Below are 18,257 nucleotides of genomic sequence, written 5' to 3'. Positions count from 1 at the left end.
TGTACCCTCAGATCGTCCAGCTGACTATCCAGTCTTCTTATGGATGGTATAGATCACCTCGGTATAATTAATAGGGTCACAGGGAAGAGAATGACCCATTCCATATTAACTGAAAGGTTGGGGGGAGGGGGAAGGAGATTCCCTGCCGATGTCAAATACAGTCGAGGATAGGAGAGGTAGGTGGGAAAGGGGGAAGGGGGGGGCTGTCCTTCAGTCACTTAAGCCACATTACGTAAGGTGACCCAGCGCCGTGAAAGCCAATGGGGGTAAGAGTGATCTGGGTTTGCTGACAATGTACTCCCAGCGGGTTGGTTTTATACCAAGAACTTGAGACTGCACAGTTTGTAAACTGTATCGTTCTCATCTGAAGTCATGTTAGAATAGAAACGTCGTACCTTAACATTCTACTAGTTTTAATCATCGAGTTGTTAAGCTTTAAGAATTATTTACAGCTTAAGGTTTACAAATAATTTCTTTCTAAATTTTATTTAAAGAACGTAGTTACACCAAAGAAAGAACATCGTGAAGGTCCTTAAAACAGACTAGAAAATATTTTCGATTTTAAAACTAAGCGCGTTCATGTCGAGACAGTGGTGTATGGGATCTATACACAGATTTGTATAAGGTGGGTGTAGCCTGCTGAAGTGTGGGCAGGTCATCGTACTCGTCCAGGAGTCCCGTGCCTGTGTAAGCCACCATTGGTGTGTTGGAAGCTGTGTGCAGGAACGGAAAGGAGAACGGGTACATGGCTGGAGTTGTCTTTATCTGAAAGTCGAAGATAGAAGGAACGTATCACATTTTTGTTGGAATTCTTTGTAGTGGTGCTGCTTCTAAACTGGCGAAGTATCAAACCTTCAGGTTGTGCACGCGAACAGCTTTGTATTTACCATTAAATTAGTATTCTTTAATCTTACTAAAACTCACCTCCCTCTCTAAGATGAAAGAAGATCCCTTTAGTAGATAAATTAGTAGTCTATATTTTGTTTGCAAGTAGAGGGCCACCTCTCCAGTAGGCATCATCCCTAAGCTGCTGTCTACAGCATCTTTCACCTCGAGGGTCTGAGGGGTGAAAATGGTCTCGGTTCACTTAATGCATAATTTAAATGTCATGGAAGATTGCAAAAATTTAAAACTTATGTAAGGGTGGAACTAGTAGGGATCCTGCAGTGCCTGGCAAACGAGATGTAGTTAGATTAGACCCAAGAGAAGCACAAGTCCGATACCACGACCCCATTGTTTCACATGTAACACGAGCTTTAAATCGGGCAACTAAAGAATAAATTCCATTAGCTCAAAGTTTTGGTATACCTGCAGCCGAGTGAGAGCGAGTGAGGTCGAAGTAGGTGTAGCCCGAAGTAATACCACTTTGCCAGTCGTGTACATTGTTTGTCTACTCGTGATGGCAATCACACCTTCCGAATTACCATTGAAAACTGAAACTGACGTCAACCCTGATGATGCCAAACTTTGCACCTGAAATATAATAGTTCGTGCCTTATTTTTTACCTTTAAATTATTTAATTTTAAAATTTTAAGAATGAGGGTAATCATATATTTTTAAAACAATACTCAAGTTTTTAATCTACCTGGTATATGATTGCGGATTAAATATCTCCAGTAATATAAAAAGAAAGTTTTAAATAAATTGTGTTAATTTGCATTTAATTTTGCAAGTTAACAAAATAGCAGAATACAAATTTTTGCTAACCATTGTCAGTCTGCCTTCTGTGTCCTTGTATTTGAATATCCTCAGACGAGAGGGTAGCGTGGTGGTGCCAGCTTCAGCAATGATGATGAAGGTCCCAGTTGTCAGCACTAGCCAGGCTCCCTGTTATATTATGCCAGTACAATTATTGAAGTAAACTGGAGTCAACCTTTAAATGCCAGTATTTCTTCACCTGTTCCGTTGAACTAATTTTTTATAAACATGAAGTTTGTCATTTTGAAAAGGTAGGAAAAGTAAGTGTACATTAAATTTTAGATTAAATGGGTAAACTTAAGATTGTTAGGTAACTGTGGACCCACAATGTATTTGTTGCTGCGAGGTTTAAATTTCTCATTTGTAAAGCCTCTTCACTTTAGCAGCTGTACCTAGTCTCGGGAGACGGGAGCTGTACCTTAATTCTAACCTCGACTCCATAAAGCAAGGCAATTTTGAAAAGCAAATGACAATATAGTAGGTCATTAAGTACTTTTGGCAATAAAAATACAGAAATTACTTCAAAAGGAATAAAATGAACTAAATCAGTTAGTCGCATTAAATCATTGTTAAAAGAAACCTAGAAGCCCAAGAACTGGAACTAGTCTAAATATAACTCCACAAAGTCTCGTCCAATCAGCTCCAAGTTTCAAACCCTGGTCATCTATTACCAGGTGAAGGTTCTTAAAGCAATTGTCATGGACTTAATTTATAGACCTTTCCTGAAACCGATTTTCAAGAGATTAAGAGCCTCTTTTAATGGACCTTCACATTTTAGGGTATTCTTATTGGTTATGGATTTACACACGGGCATATAATGGTCTAGTGATGTACACATATGCATCCGTACATTTATACACAAATTCTGCATACTAACAAATATATTTACACCATGTATGCATGTACAGACGCATTTGTGCATATAATACACAAATAACGCACATACAAGAGAGGAGCTTACGACGACGTTTCGGTCCGACTTAGACCATTTACGAAGTGACACTAACCAGAAGTGGAGCAGGACGGCTATATACAGGCAGGAAGAGGTAGTGGTGGTAGTAGTAATAGTAGTAGTGGGGGGAACTGAGGAGGAGGAGCCAGTCAAATGTAAAGGGGAGCACTGCAAGGGAGCTAGGTGCCCATAGAGGGAGAGCAAGTGCACAGAGGTGGGGGGAAGGGGAAGTGATGAAATAAATAATGAAGGAACAAACACGCGACAGAAGAAAGACAAGAAAAGAAAGAGGGAGAAGAAAAAATGAGGAATCAGGTTAAGCCACGGGTGTTCTGAAGTTTGGAGCATTTTACAATGTAGTGGGAGAGGAAGACATCTACAGAGATGAAGCCAGGACAAAGATTCATACAAGGAAAGTTGTGTATTAGAGAGGATTCAACAAGACTGCGACTGTTAAAGTTGGAAGTAGGGAAGAGTTTTAGCAGAAGACCAGTCTATAGGATGGCTGTGATCTCTGACGTGACAGAAAAGAGCACTGTTAGTGTCGGCAAGCCTAACACTATTTTTGTGCTCCCTAAGTCTGTCAGAAAGAGATCGGCCAGTTTCTCCAAAGTATTGAAGAGGACAGGAGGAGCAAGAAAGAGTAGATACCAGGAACATCTGTAGAGGGAGGAGAGGTATGAACGAGATTAGTGCGAAGAGTATTAGTCTGGCGGAAAGTAAGCTTGATGTCTAAGGGACGGAGAGAATTGTTGAGATTAGAAAAACCGGAAATGTAGGGAAGGCAGAGGACAGAAGAGTTCCCAGGAGTAGAGTTTGGGAGAAAAAATTACGTTTAGCTCATGAGAAGGCAGAATATGAAATGGTAAGGGTAGCCAAGACAGGAAAACGAATTATGAAGTGGAAATTTCTGCTGGAAGGAACCGAGGATCACATGCGTAGGGCACGGAGAAAGAGGGAGATAAGAACACTTTTCTTGACAGGGGAAGCATGATAGGAAAAGTAGTGAATGTACATGCCACTGTGCATAAGTTTTCGGTAAACGGAAAAGGAAAAACCAGTATCTGAGCGGTGGACATGGACATCAAGGAAAGGAAGCAAGGAATTAGACTCCCATTCAGCTTTAAATTTAATGGAAGGGGCAAGATTATTAAGAGCTTCAACCCAACCCTCTTGTTCAACGGTTTCGTGTCATCTGTCCCTCTCTTCCCTATTTCTATGGCCTTCCCAAAACTCAAACCTGATATTCCTCTTCGTCCTATCAGAACCTCTAGAGGTTCGGTCTCTTATTCTCTTGCTTGTTGGTTGGCCAAAACCCTCACTCCCTTTCTTGGTACTTTTTCTCCTGCCCACCTCCGTCACTCTCAAGACTTCATTGAACGGATTCACGCTCTCCCAACCTGCAAGATGCTTAGTCTTGACGTCGAGTCCCTCTTCACCAATGTCCCTCTTGATGATGTCCTTGATTTCCTTAGAGAGAAGGTCCTTGAAGGGTTTCTACATCTCCCTATACCTATTGAAGTCTTTCTTGATCTTATCCGCCTCTGTATGGGCTAATTCCTTTTCCTTCCAATATTCTCAAACCTTCAGTGTCGCTATGGGCTCTCCTCTCTCCTGTCCTTGCTAATCTTTACATGGAATACTTCGAGACTGTTCTTCCTACCATCGATGTGCAACTTTCACTCTGGCTCCGCTATGTGGATGACATCTTTGATCTGTGTCCTCATGACTAATCTCTTCCAACCTTTTCTTGAAGCTCTTAATAATCTTGCCCCTTCCATTAAGTTTAAAGCTGAATGTGAATCTAATTCCTTGCTTCCTTTCCTTTATGTCCATGTCCACCGCTCAGATACAGGTTTTTTTTTCCTTTTCCGTTTACCGAAAACCTATGCAGTGGCATGTACATTCACTACTTTTCCTATCATGCTTCCCCTGTCAAGAAAAGTGTTCTTATCTCCCTCTTTCTCCGTGCCCTCCGCATCTGTGATCCTCAGTTCCTTCCAGCAGAAATTTCCACTTCATAATTAGTTTTCCCGTCTTGGCTACCCTTCCCATTTCAGAGACTGCCTTCTCACGAGCTAAACGTAATTTCTTCTCTCCCAAACTCTCTACTCCTGGGAACTCTTCTGTCCTCTGCCTTCCCTACATTTCCGGCTTTTCTAATCTCAACAATTCTCTCCGTCCCTTAGACATCAAGCTTACTTTCAGCCAGACTAACTCATCGTACTAATCTCCTTCATACCTCTTCCCTCTACAAATGTTCCTAGTGTCTACTTTCTTGGTCTTCCTGCCCCCTTCAATACTTTGGAGAAACTTGCCGATCTCTTTCTGACACTTAGGGAGCACAAAAATAGTTAGGCTTGCCGACACTAACAATGCTCTTTTCTGTCACGTCAGAGATCACAGCCATCCTAGAGACAGGTCTTCCCTACTTCCAACTTTAACAGTCGCCGTCTTGTTGAATCCTCTAATACACAACTTTCCTTGTATGAATACTACCACCACCACCACTACCTCTTCCTGCCTATATATAGCCGTCCTGCTCCACTTCTGGTTAGTGTGACTTTGTAAATGGTCCAGGTCGGACCGAAACGTCATCTTAAGCTCCTCTTTTCTATGTGCGGGTTATTTGTGTATCGTTCCAGTCACGGTATTGTGCCTTTTTTTTTGTCATTTGTGCATATAATGATTTATACACCTAAGTCATCCTATTTTGCTCCATACTTTCTACAAGTACAAACCATCTCAACCCATCCTCAGCCTTCTGTATAATACTTGTACTAGCCCCGCATCTATCTCCGAACTACGAATTCTCTGCCTAATATTCACACCACATATTGCCCTCAAACTGCCTCCAGTCTATTCTGCAACATTTAAATTCCATACTTCTCACTCGTAACTACATTAGTACCCCTTTTGCCTACATAAAGTTCCGTCTCAACAGATGCTTCATTGTACCAACCTTTTCCCTCCTTAGTTAATACCTTAAACTTTCACCGACTAGCCTACTTCACTTCCAAATAATAGTCATTTTCTCCTTCCAGTCTGATGCTTAGTCTTTCATTACCTAATTTTTTGTGTTACTCTAATCACCTTGCACTTTTCTATGTTCATTTTTACTTTCACTGTACTCATTACTCACGAAATCGTAATGACACGATTGCTTTGAGGGGACTTGAGCTAGAGTTCGTCATGGCCATGCTAGCGGGAGATTCGTCTGTAAAAGCTTTAATTTGTGGACAGTGGTGCGTATGCTAACCTTCCTATGGTGTAGAAATATACCTAGTTGGACGAATCTTATTTTAGCTAGGTGGCCCAGTGGCTAATGCGACGGTCTGAAGTTTTGAGACTCTTACCGCGGGTTCAAACCCCACCCGTGGTATGGTTTTTTTCATTGTACATAAATCAAAGCAATCTCAGCCTTAGTAAGTACGCTGAGGCACTGTCTGCTTCTGATTTAAGCTTAACAGCTCCCAAGTTGTCCTCGCATAGTGTTATCAGGTCATATTTAGTCTAAGTATCAGGGTTACTAATATTCCATAGGCTTAAGACTACATGCGTTTAAAACTTTGAAGCTGATCAGTAGTGGCAATCTTCAGTTCTGACACGGATGCAAATAAAGCGAAAAGCCAAATTTGAATTTATTGCTAAGTAATCCGAACCTTCCTAATGGTTCGAGCTGTATTTTTAATACACTAAAAAAGCTCAAAAATATGTAGATTAATGCCTATAGTTCTTAAAAGTATTCAGTACCATATTTTAGATACGAGATACCACCAGATAAGCTTAGGAACAAACCTACAGGAAAAAAACCGAGACAACCCGCTACTGGTATCCCCCTTTTGTAAGATTCTTAGCTCTTATTAAATGCTTTTAGAAATATACCTCTCCTAATTGTCTGAATGGTGTTCACCGCAAGCATGATTAAATAACCTTACCTTTATTGCTCTCTCAGTAGGCAAGTAGGTCATTAAGTGTAAAGATTCACTAGGCATCTTGCACAACACTGAGGAGCTGGTAGAGTAGTCTAACACTGCCACACACACTTGCTCGCCTATCCTGAAGCTCTGCAATAAGGAAAAGACTTCAGAACAAGAATTTTCTTTTATTCAACAGCAAACTTTCTGCTTATCAGTAACAATTTAGTTTGAAACAATGAAGCTCCATCTTAATGCTCACCACGAGGTCTCTACACTGCTTTATCTGGAATGCAGCCTCCAGCATCACCTCATCTTCACCAAACCAGTAAATGTGGCCGTAGCCTAAACCAGAACCATTTTCCACACTCAGCTGCAAGAGAAGCATAGGAAGAGTTTTTGGGGTGTCAAAATCTAGCTGGATTTACAGGTACAGGGCAACATATAACCTGTTCAGCAAGTCATTAAAACCCACAACTTTGTTGCATCCTTTCGCTATGTGTAAAATTAAGGAACCAGTACGGTAAAAATTAGGTTAAAATAAGAAGGGCTCAAAGCAGAGTTATTTTAAAAATTGAAAATATAGTCTAAGAAATTCTTTAAAAAAATTTAGTATCTAAAAGAAAATTTATGCCTGGAATCTAGTGAAATCTTTACCTTTTTGTATGTTGATGTGAAGACGGCGTCCAGCGGAGCAGCAGCAGCCATGCCCTCTATTCCACAAACAGCTACCAAGCCTTGCCCCATACCAACTGCTGCGACTGGCTTTACCACATCAATGGCAGGATCTGGCCGGTTAAAGCAAACTTCATGTAGTTTCTATTGTACTATAATTGTTTAATACAATAAGAGCCAAGAATTAGCCCTTTCAGTTACTAATTAAGAATTTTCCATTCATTTCATTTTTTCCATTACACAGTACCCTTGATGCAACTTACACAGTTGCACTAAGTTTGTTATATTGTAGATTAGGAGGCGCCCACCTGCCCTGTCAAGGCCTACCAGTGTAGTCCACGTGTTAACATCTAACTCGCCCGTCAACCTAAAATTAAAAGAAGCACGAGATTAATATATATTAAAACCAATAGTTCATGCTGCTCAAGTTATATTTCAAGGATTTAACTTTTGAACACTTATCACAGTATCACAGGCTATGAGAGGTGAAGTAGGTAAAGGTCATAATCAAACCAGAGGCTTTCCAAATGTGAATTTCACAAGCACATTAAAAATCAGTTCTACCAACTTACTGTATTGGGATCAATTTATACAATTGTGTTGGTAATTTTTGCTCCTCGTAATACCACACAGCTTCTGTCCCTCCTGAAATCCAGATAAAAAAAAAAAATTGGGGTTTAAGGTTAAAAAATTCCAGTAATGAACTATTTAAAGCAAATATTGAAGAGTTTAATGTATAACATTTAGATACTAAGAGTAAAGTTCCTATTAACGAGAGTCACCCGCCTGCAAGCACGTCCTTTATATCTTGCATTATCTCTAAGATAACTTCCAGTTTGTTGCCCATGTTTTCCACGATGTGGTGACCCAGAAGGCACAATGCTAGGTCAGTAATGTTGTAGCCGTTTATAAGGTCGTTCACCAGCAATATTTCAGTCATTGCCACATCATTTAAGAAGAGAACCGATCCAGTGATGATCACTTCACCTGTCGTGGGAACCTGCAACATGAAGGATTTTTGAAGTTGGTCGGGTTCACTGAACTACTGCAGATTCTACTGCAACATTAATTGCTTTAATGTAATGATTTTGAAAATTTTCAAAGTAAAAATTTCTTCATGAAAAGAGTCTTACTGTCAAAGAACCCAGTCTTTCCAGATCTATATTGTTTAAATAGTTTTCTTGGATAGAGATATCCATTTTAGCACCAAGAGCTATGGTGTTGGGGGGAGAGACTATTGTCAAATCCCCATGCACTGTCTGATCTCCACTCTTAACTAGCAAGTTGTCCCGGCTCACTTCCACTCCGTCCACGGTAGAGCCAACACTGCAGACATTAAAGGTGAACAGTAATCGCACTTAATTTTATATTACATTGAAGAAAAATTAATACCAAATTGCACTGTATCAAGTTTACAAAATTCAGCATATTTAGCTTTTAAAACACACGAACACCAAAGACTAACTCACATTAGGGGCTTCAGAATCCTAAGACCTCTGAATGTAGTGACTCCCGGTATGAAGACCGTGCCATTTGGCCGAATTAACAGCACTGACTTTGCGAACTCCGACACATCTACACCCTGTTTAACCGAATACAAATACTGGTTAGAGTCTAGTAGACCGTCGATTAAAACTTTCCTTTGAAACGTTTTGTCCATTAAACTATTTCCAAATTTCGGCATATTTTCGTTTTACACTTCATAAAATTCAGTTTAAACGGTTCTGCTTCTCGGTAGGGAAAAATTTCAGCGCCGCAAGCTGGATGAATGACTTTAGTGACCCTATTAAATGACTGGACTACCATCCACCTCAGCCCAGATGGGCCTCAGCATGCCTCTCCACTCCCTCCACAATCGTCAACAAACCCCAGTAACGACAATTTAAAGCTAGAAATTGTACTGCTGCATTTTAAGTCTTAAGCAACAGAAAAAACATACGTTGTAACAATTAACAGAAATTTTATTATTTTTAGAAGATTTGGAGACTTCTTTTTGGGGGGGGGGGAACCTAGGAACGTGACCCTATTTTTCCCATAAGCTCTTCAGTTCCTTTAACATGGATTCGTCTAACACTGCATTTTCAGGAGCCTAACTAGTCTTAATCGTCTGTATATTCAAAATGACTTATCGCCTGTTCAATGTAAACCTGTTTTAACTATCACTTACTAGGCATCCGGTACATACCTGGATATGAGAGAGTGGCTCAACGTTCAAGTCGCCCACAATGCTAACATCCATCAGGAATGTTTTCCAGCCGCTGATAGTGGCTGGTCTTCCATTTAACACGAAGTCCACATCCATGTGGAACCCATTCACTGTCCCATCAAGGATAACTGAAGCTGTAATGAAATTCGCATTAGACAATTTACCCTTGCAATAAAGCAATCTAATTTAATTGCATTACATAGAACTTGTAAAGCGAATGAATTCACTAATACTTTAATTTTCTAAAATTGGTCAATGCTTCACTAATAAAAGGTACTATTCACCGTCTGCTGAATAAAAACTAAACATCAGAGCCTCATTGTAAGCTAAAAATTTGTCTTACCCGTTTTAGCTTTGTTTGACATTAGATATCGCTGAATCTAAATTAAGCACAACCAGTGTGCATATTTTCTTTGAAGTTTAAATATTAAATATTAATCCTATGTTCGATTTTTAAGATTTTTTGATAATGAAAAGCTTAATTTGTGCACTAACTTCTGATCAAATGAACACTTGTCCTACTTGCTACTACTTCTGGAGCACTGGTATTAATTAACATTTTACAATATACAACCTACGAATACACATTAAATCTCTTAAATTATATTTGGAAACCGTCAGATCCAGTGAACTACGAGCTTGAAGACATTGATTCGTGTCCATGCATTAACTTCAGAAAACCTATTAATTATACTGAACAATCTCTGTGGTCGATTTACGTAGTGGAATAAAAATCCTTGGGTAGAGGTTGTTGGTGTAATTTGTTAATTAAACTGATCCCTTGTAATGTCTAGCAAGATAAAATGCCTCAATTCTTCAAACTATTAAACTGGTTCATCTTGCATTTGAAATTTTGCTGTTCAAGTGGCAATTTGATTATTTAAAGTCCCATGTGATAACTTGAGTTAAGACCTTTCATTGTAGTTCCACTTTACTCAAGATTGATTACATTACCTGGCCTTTAAAAGGCGAGTGTTCTTTTGGGTGTGAAACTACAGGTGTTATGAGAGTGTACAGAAAATTACTGCACAAATCTCGTGTGTTAAAATGGGAGAACCAGTTCCTTACCCCTTTAAACGGTCATCTACAGGGACGGAGTGTATCGAGAGCCTCGCGGGATAGAACCCGCGATCAGTGTCTCAAAACTCCAGACCGGCGCGTTAGCCCCTGGACCAGCTAGCCACAATAAAATTCTTCAAACTAGTGTTGGACGAAATTGTGGCTAGTTGGTCCAGTGGCTAGCGCGACGGTCTGGAGTTTTGAGAGACTGATCTTATCTCCCCCGTGGTATGGTTTGTTTGCAAATTACGATTTCGTCACCTCTACAGGGACGGAGTGTATCGAGAGCCTCGCGGGATAGAACCCGCGATCAGTGTCTCAAAACTCCAGACCGTCGCTTTAGCCACTGGACCAGCTAGCCACAATAAAATTCTTCAAACTAGGTATATTTCTACCTAGTTGGACGAATCTTATTGTGGCTAGTTGGTCCAGTGGCTAGCGCGACGGTCTGGAGTTTTGAGATTGCGTTATAATGAAGTAGTGTTAGACCAAGACTGATCGCGGGTTCTATTCTGGTGATCACCTGATCGCCATCCACCAGGAGCAGGTCACTGTGACAAGTCCAGTGATCACCTGATCGCCATCCACCAGGAGCAGGTCCTGAAGGTCACTCTGCAGGGCATATTAATGTTGTATCGATAAATATATGCTTATGGTAAATTTTTAATTCCTAAATACTAACTAAATAGAACATTTTTAAATTTTACAACCAAGAGTTCACAATAAACCTCATAGCCAAGGTTTATTTTCCTTAAATTTTCCTAATGGGCTTCAGTTAGCCAGACTTAATTCATGTTAAATTTACCAAGTTAACAACCCAGACTTCGTAAAAATTGGCTAACTAATTAAAGGGAAAGTATTCTTATTCACTGAAAATTTATTACTCACAGAGTCCCAGGCGTTTACAGAGTCCACAGAGAATGTAAAGACGTTTGCTACAGTAAGGGTGTCAACTGTGAAGGAGCCAGAAACTTCTTGCTGGCTCTCGCACTCCTTCCTCAAGACTGAGTGCCACAACGTCTCAACATCCACCGCATTCATCAGACCCTAGCGAGAAAGTGAACGTTAAAAGATATTGTCCTAATTCAAACTAGTCTTGAAATATTCGTAACTTAACCCCCTCCCCCCCCAAAAAAAAATGCACCTTTAACTTCAGGTCGACGTCTGGCTCCATAACAACACTTTGGAATGATGCTAGGGCAGTAATTCTGGCGGGTAGGTCACTCAACCAGAACTCTTCAGTAAGGGTGTTCACATCCACCTCATTAAGAGATCTTAAAATCCTTACATTATCGTAGAAGATAACATCGCCTGTAGAAAAAAAGGTTGGTTTTAAATTTAGAAAAAGTATTTTACAATTATTTTTAATAAGCGGGTTTGCCAACCTTTAACAGTTAGGTAGTCCACGTGGATGACTTCATCTTCGAGTACCAGGGACTCTACAAGAGTACTCAAGTCGACACGCACAGCATCATCCTCAGTAGTCTCTCTCACAAATAGACTCTTAATCATGTCGAACTTTCCAGAATAGAACACCATGGAGTAGAAATCTTTCTTACCAGTTACCTGCAAAGATTTTTTTTTTAATTTATCAAACAAAAAATCCATACAGGATTTGCCAAGGTCTTTTTTCCTGTACTTACAGTTTGTGCTGTAGCCGAGGCTGTGAGAGCCTGTGTGCTGAGGTCCCATCCCTGGATAGTCCCATCCAAGACTATTTCACTTCCATATACAAGACCTGTATATGCGAATCATTTTACTTTAAAAGCAAATAAAAATTACTGCAAATTAATCAGAAATTCACTGCACCAACTTACTCCTGGCATATTAGATACTTCCCTTCAAATTTAAATACCAGTAATTTCACATTGTCATCTGCCCTTCAAAAGCTAAAATTTAGTAAAATAAAATTAACACCTACCAAAGGAAGCTTTATTAATAATTGTTCTCTCGTCCAGTTTTGCAGTCGAATGCAAGAATCTACTCCAGTCTACTGTTTGCAGGTACGCGCCTTCTAACGTGACCGCTGCTCCAGTAACTTGTTCTAGGGTATTTCTGCCAGTAAGCGTCTGATCGCCTTGTTTCAGCAACCATCCTGAGCCGTAATCTCTTGCTGATACCCCGTCAAAATCTCCTGCGAAGAAAAAACCAAGAGTATTTAAATGCTTCGAAGTAGTGTATTATCTCATTACATTAACTCTCCAAAATTTACAAAAAAATCTACGAACCTCGTACCAAAATTTAACATGTATGTACTTAATTACAGAAGTTTCATTTCCCTAATACCTAGGAGGTGCTTGGCGTGAAGCTGTACAAAGAAAACTTGGTTTAGTACAGAAGGAAAAGTGTGGGAGAAGAGACTGCGAGGAGAAAAATGGGAGTAGGGAAAGTGTGCCGAGATTTTAATTAGCTGACCAGTTAAGTAAATTAGACAAACTTACCACCAAATTCGAGAGCTTGAACGGAGACTTTTCCACTGAATAATATTGAATCTGTAATGTATTCTGCATCGTCTTTGTACACTACATTCTTCTCGAAGACTCCCAAGTCTGTGCCTGTGACGGTGTTGGCAACTAGTGCATACATGTACCTGCCAGTCAACGTCTGTGTGCCAGAAGCTGAAAATTAATTTGAACTTCTTACAATATATTCATGGAGGTGAAACTGTCAGATCACCTGTGAAATGAGAGGGTGGGAACGTTACCATGTGTCACTGGTGATACACCAGCTAATTTATTAAACAAAAAAAATCATTTCTCCCCTGGTTAGGATGGCTTAAGAAAGGAGAACCTATAATGATAGAAAAACTTGCTCCAAGTAGTTTCCGTAAAACTATTTCCCCATACAAAACCAAAGAACATGGAGTTTAGAAACACTGGGTAAAAAGAATCTTCATTTACTGGACACTAAAAAAATTCAGTCATGTTGCGTACCACTTTTTTTTAACGCGTCTGTGACAAAGACTTCATTAAAGATTATACCGTCAATAGTGCCACAGTGACCAACATTCACTTCTCCCATCCTGGTCGCCGTTAACACCTGAAGGGTGGTGAAACTCTTCTGGCCTGCTCAAAGAAAAAAAGTTAGCAAAGATTAAAAAAATATACAAGGATTCATCTAGTGAATGCATTAAACTAGCATAAATTCATTTTTTTTAACAAACGTAAACATTAACAAACCAATTATTTCAGCATCGGTGTTTGCGAGGACAACATCAGAGAGATCTACGCCACTGACCCTGACAGAACCACTGACCGACAAATCATTCATGACTGGCTCCAAAAGGTAGATGTCCCTCGTTATTATCTGGTTAGTCTTAGTCTTTAACAAGATTTGCGAAGCTAAGAACTTCACAGGATAAGGCACCATCTTTCCTGTGGTCACATTTCCCTCAACTTTCTGGAGTGGGAACACCAGACGAAACAAATATAGGAATAAAATTTGAAAATGTTTTAAATAAATCAGACTCAACATTTAGTAGTCAGATAAAAATTACACATTCAAGCCTAAATAAAACTACATACCAGACCATTCGTGAATGTTACTGCATTTGTGAAAGTGTAGCTGCCATGAGTAAGAACATAGGAATTTCCTTCGTAACCATTGATTCTACCAGTAATTAAAAGGTCACCAGTAATCTGTAATTTAAAACATGAACCTGTAATACTGGGATCATGGTGTCGTAGGTGTTAAGATTATGAACCCCACTTTTAAAACCCTATATTTAATTTCTCACCTGGACAGGGCCGAGGAACACAAGAGGAAGGTCGACGTAAGTGGCAGAGAGGAAGAGAGCAGAGTTGCGGATTTTAGCTAAGGACACACCATTCAACTGGTCATCAACGACAAACACAGAATCGTCGAAGGTCAAAGACCCGTTTATTTCTGTGGCAGCTGAAGTTAAAAAGTGTGCCAACAATTAGTTAATTTAGTTTAGGATTTAACTAGCGCTAGGAATGTCAGAATACACGATACCAAAGTTTAAACTCGTGCATTTATGCAACGTCAATTTTCCAGTTCAGTTTAAATACATTAATTGATCAATTTTAATGTAAGACTTGTGTACCATTTAGCCCATGGAGGACGTCCTGCTGAACATTCATGACAAAATCATTTAGGTTGTAGCCAGCTACTTTCAGGCCAACGGTACTGTTTCCTAGGAGGGTCAGGTCTGTGAACAGCTTCGTACTGCTCACTACCTGCTGCTGCTCCCCACTCAGCACCAACACTGACAGTCTCCCGTCTACTTGCTGAAATTTATTTTTTTTTACTGTTAAGACGAAAATGACACTTTCAGGAAGAAATGTTTCACTAAAGCTGACATTCTAAAAAGTATCCTTCAACAGATTGTTCATTGTATTAAAATATTCATTGCCACTACTAATTATGAGAGCAAATTTACAACAAATGCTAGAGGTACTAAGTGAATGTAACAGAACAGTGACACCAAGACTACCTGAATTTGGTCGAGATTAGAGTTTATGATGATTGAATCTGCAGCAACAGACACAAACGTGACGGGTGTGTGGATAATCTCATTTGGTCCGTTTTTCAGGTAGATGTTATCAGGTATTTGAACACCATTAACAGTCTCTTCAACAGTCAGCTGCTCCCAGACGGCCAAGCCGCCTACTGTGTGAACACCTGATAAAAGAAAACTGACATGGGAGTCTTAAATTTTTATTAACCAAGTTCTTCCTACCCCCCCTCCCACAGAACTCAGATTTATCAACACGTTCAAACTTTCACCAGGTTATCTGCCAAATAACAGGTTCATAGCTTCGAACTACAGACCAATAAGCCTTTCCTCCAGAGTGAAAATTTATGGAATCTATAATTGCCGAGACTATTCGTAACCACCTTGCAAGTTCATTAACGAATTAGCACTGTTTTACAAAGGGGAGTTCCAACCTTAAGAACTTATTTTTCACTAAGGTATTTGAGGAGGTAGATCTTGGGAATGAATATAATATTGTGTATATGGACTTTAGAAAGACTTGACAGTCCCACATCTGAGACTATTAAGAATAGTCTAGGCACACTGAATAGATTTTTTTTCCTGGACAGACGTGGCTGACAGATAGGCAACAGTTTGCATAAACGGAGAAATCAGGGTGGGGAAGCGTCACATTAGGTGTTCCACAGGGGTCAGTGATGGGCCCCTCATCATTCACAATTTATATGAAAGATGAGGGTATAACTAGTGACAAACAAATTTGCCGATGACACCAAAATAGGCCGTCGAATTCATTGTGATGAGGACACGAGTGCTCCAGGAAGATCTGAATATATTGGTGCAGTGATCGGTGAAATGGCAGATGCAGTTTAAGAGACACGCAAAGCTCTAAGCGTTAGAAAGTTAAATAACCACAACACTTATAAACCAAACGTTAATCCTGATATCTCTGATTGCGAAAAAGATTTGAGAGTTCTGGTTAGCAGTAATGTAAAGCTCAGACAATAGTGCGTAAGTATTCGAAATAAAGCGAATAGAATTCTTGGCTTCATATCAAGAAGTATAATCAACAAGCCATACCACGGGGGGTTTATGAACCCGCGGTCAGTGTGTCTCAAAACTCCAGACCGTCGCGTTTTGAGAGACTGACCGTGGGTTCAAATCCCGCCCGTGGTATGGTTTGTTTGCAATCGTGTCATTACGATTTCGTGAGTCATATAATCAACAAGTCAGCAGGTTATTCTTCAAGTACGTCTTTGGTTAGGCCCCCTTTATATTATGTTGTACAGTTTTGGTCGACGTATTATAGAACGGATACAATTGTGCTTGAAAACTTACAGGATGATGAAGATACCATTATTAATATTATTATAATCAAAAAGAAGCGCTAAGCCACAAGGGCTATACAGCGCTGCAGGGTAGGGAAGGAAGCAAGGGAATTGGATGGCAGAAGGGAGGGGGGATGATCAGCAGGTTACAGAAAACAGCGGGGAAGGGGATAGTACGGGGGTAGAAGGTAGCAAGAGATTGAAGTAGAAAGGGCTGAAGGTATCAGAATTTGTGAAGTCAGTCAGTCGTTGTCAAAAAGTCAATGAGAGAGTCCGGATGAAAGGTGGGTCCATCAGCGAAAAGGGAAGGTAAAGAGAGCAGCGGAGCGAAGACGACGACGACAGGTAAATTCTGCGTGCTCGTTGATAAAGTGGGCAGTCCAACAGAATGTGGCTGACTGATAATGGAGCTTGGCAATTCTCACAGAGAGGAGCAAGATGAGTATGGCCAACGCGAAGACGGGAGAGAAGTCTCCCAACCTCGACACTGGTGATAAGAAGACGGCCAGTAACCTATACTCGGTTTAATAGACTGAAGTTTGTTGCCGAGCATAGTAGACCAACGTTGTTGCCAACGGGTGTGAAGGTGGGAAGATATTGCAGCAAAATAGTCCGTAAATGGAATACCTCTAAGAAACTGGTAGGTCATGTACTGCTGACCGCGCAGCAGTGTCTGCCTGTTCATTGCCCTGTACGTCAACATGACCAGGGACCCAACAAAAAACAATCTTTATGCTTGGTAAAGATGCGGCGTAGCCAAAGTTGGATACGGAGGACTAAGGGGTGAGGTGTATCAAATTTTTGTATAGCCTGTAAAGCACTAAGGGAGTCTGAGACAACCACAAATGATGACACAGGCATAGATGCAATACGGATAAGTGCTGTAAGGATGGCATATAATTCAGCAGTAAAAATACTAGCCGAAGATAGTAAATGCCCTTGTATGACGCTGTCCGGAAACACTGCTGCGAATCCTACGCCGTCAGAAGACTTAGAGCCATCTGTGTACACAGCAATGGCATGAGAATGAGAGTGAAAGTGGTCAAGAAAAAGAGAGCGGGAAGCGACCGTAGACAGTTGGACTTTCAAGCAAGGGACGGAGAAAGAACAGACTCGAACAGCTGGAACTTCCCAGGGGGGTAGGGAAAAGTGAGATGCTACATGTACATAGAAAGGTGGTAGTTGAAGAGAAGACAAGAGCGAATGAAGGCGAAGAGAGAAGGGACGGAGTAAACAGGGGCGGCGAACAAATAAAGAATGTCTACTAATATCAGTGACCATTCTATAAATGGAAGGATTGCGGAGATCATGAGAGCGTACATAGTAGCGCAGGCAATGGGCATCACGGCGATCGGATAAGGATGGAACGTTCGCTTCTGCATAGAGGCTCTCGACAGGGGAAGAGCGGAAAGCACCAAGGCATAAACGTAATCCTTGGTGATGAATGGGGTTAAGGCTAGAGAGAGTAGCAGGAGATGCCGCTGAATAGATCTGGTCACCATAATCAAGTTTCGATAAAATAAGGGTGGAATGTAGGCGAAGGAGGGTTCGACGATCAGCTCCCCACGAAAGATGAGCAAGAGTTTTAAGAAGGTTCAGCCGGCTGTGACAAGTTGCCTTCAGAGAGGTAATGTGAGGTTTCCAGGATAACCTACGATCAAAGAGGAGGCCCAGAAACTTGACTATCACGTTCAGGGATACGGGAGCCATAGAGGTACAAAGGATGATCAGAGATGACAGAGCGTCTAGTGTAAGTGATTTGGTGGGTTTTAGTGCTGGAAAATTTAAACGCACGTGTGGTGGCCCAATTGGAAATACGGTCGACTGCATGTTGGAGAGAAACTGTAAGGAGGTGACAGTCAGCGCCTGCACATGCAATAGCAAATTCATCAACAGAGTGATGACCAAATATTTGATGGAAGACTAGAGGCCAAATCATTAATAGCAAGTAGAAAAAGTGTTGTG

The 18,257-nt window shown here is 40.6% G+C and overlaps 1 protein-coding gene across 1 annotated transcript in view; it reads right to left on the bottom strand.

Moving 5' to 3' along the window:
- Positions 1–396: 396 nt before the first annotated feature.
- Positions 397–18,257, bottom strand: part of LOC128705502 (uncharacterized) — a 31,285-nt gene continuing 13,424 nt past the window's right edge. The window contains exons 4-30 of the mRNA XM_070089435.1: positions 14,965–15,166; positions 14,575–14,758; positions 14,245–14,402; positions 14,033–14,146; positions 13,688–13,907; positions 13,442–13,573; positions 12,950–13,126; positions 12,430–12,642; positions 12,152–12,246; positions 11,894–12,074; positions 11,653–11,819; positions 11,397–11,555; positions 11,061–11,120; positions 9,945–10,023; positions 9,429–9,583; positions 8,713–8,825; positions 8,377–8,569; positions 8,030–8,243; positions 7,816–7,888; positions 7,507–7,610; positions 7,226–7,356; positions 6,831–6,941; positions 6,590–6,718; positions 1,709–1,828; positions 1,309–1,473; positions 925–1,059; positions 397–765 (exon numbers count right to left, since the gene is read on the bottom strand). Of these exons, the coding sequence (XP_069945536.1) occupies positions 568–765; positions 925–1,059; positions 1,309–1,473; positions 1,709–1,828; positions 6,590–6,718; positions 6,831–6,941; positions 7,226–7,356; positions 7,507–7,610; positions 7,816–7,888; positions 8,030–8,243; positions 8,377–8,569; positions 8,713–8,825; positions 9,429–9,583; positions 9,945–10,023; positions 11,061–11,120; positions 11,397–11,555; positions 11,653–11,819; positions 11,894–12,074; positions 12,152–12,246; positions 12,430–12,642; positions 12,950–13,126; positions 13,442–13,573; positions 13,688–13,907; positions 14,033–14,146; positions 14,245–14,402; positions 14,575–14,758; positions 14,965–15,166 (3,982 nt within the window). The 3' untranslated portion in view covers positions 397–567. The remainder of the gene's footprint in view (positions 766–924; positions 1,060–1,308; positions 1,474–1,708; positions 1,829–6,589; positions 6,719–6,830; positions 6,942–7,225; positions 7,357–7,506; positions 7,611–7,815; positions 7,889–8,029; positions 8,244–8,376; positions 8,570–8,712; positions 8,826–9,428; positions 9,584–9,944; positions 10,024–11,060; positions 11,121–11,396; positions 11,556–11,652; positions 11,820–11,893; positions 12,075–12,151; positions 12,247–12,429; positions 12,643–12,949; positions 13,127–13,441; positions 13,574–13,687; positions 13,908–14,032; positions 14,147–14,244; positions 14,403–14,574; positions 14,759–14,964; positions 15,167–18,257) is intronic.

The sequence above is a fragment of the Cherax quadricarinatus genome, chromosome 2 (genome assembly GCF_038502225.1).
Source record: "Cherax quadricarinatus isolate ZL_2023a chromosome 2, ASM3850222v1, whole genome shotgun sequence".
NCBI classification, from domain to species: Eukaryota; Metazoa; Arthropoda; class Malacostraca; order Decapoda; family Parastacidae; genus Cherax; species Cherax quadricarinatus.
This window is presented reverse-complemented; position numbering and strand designations above follow the sequence as displayed.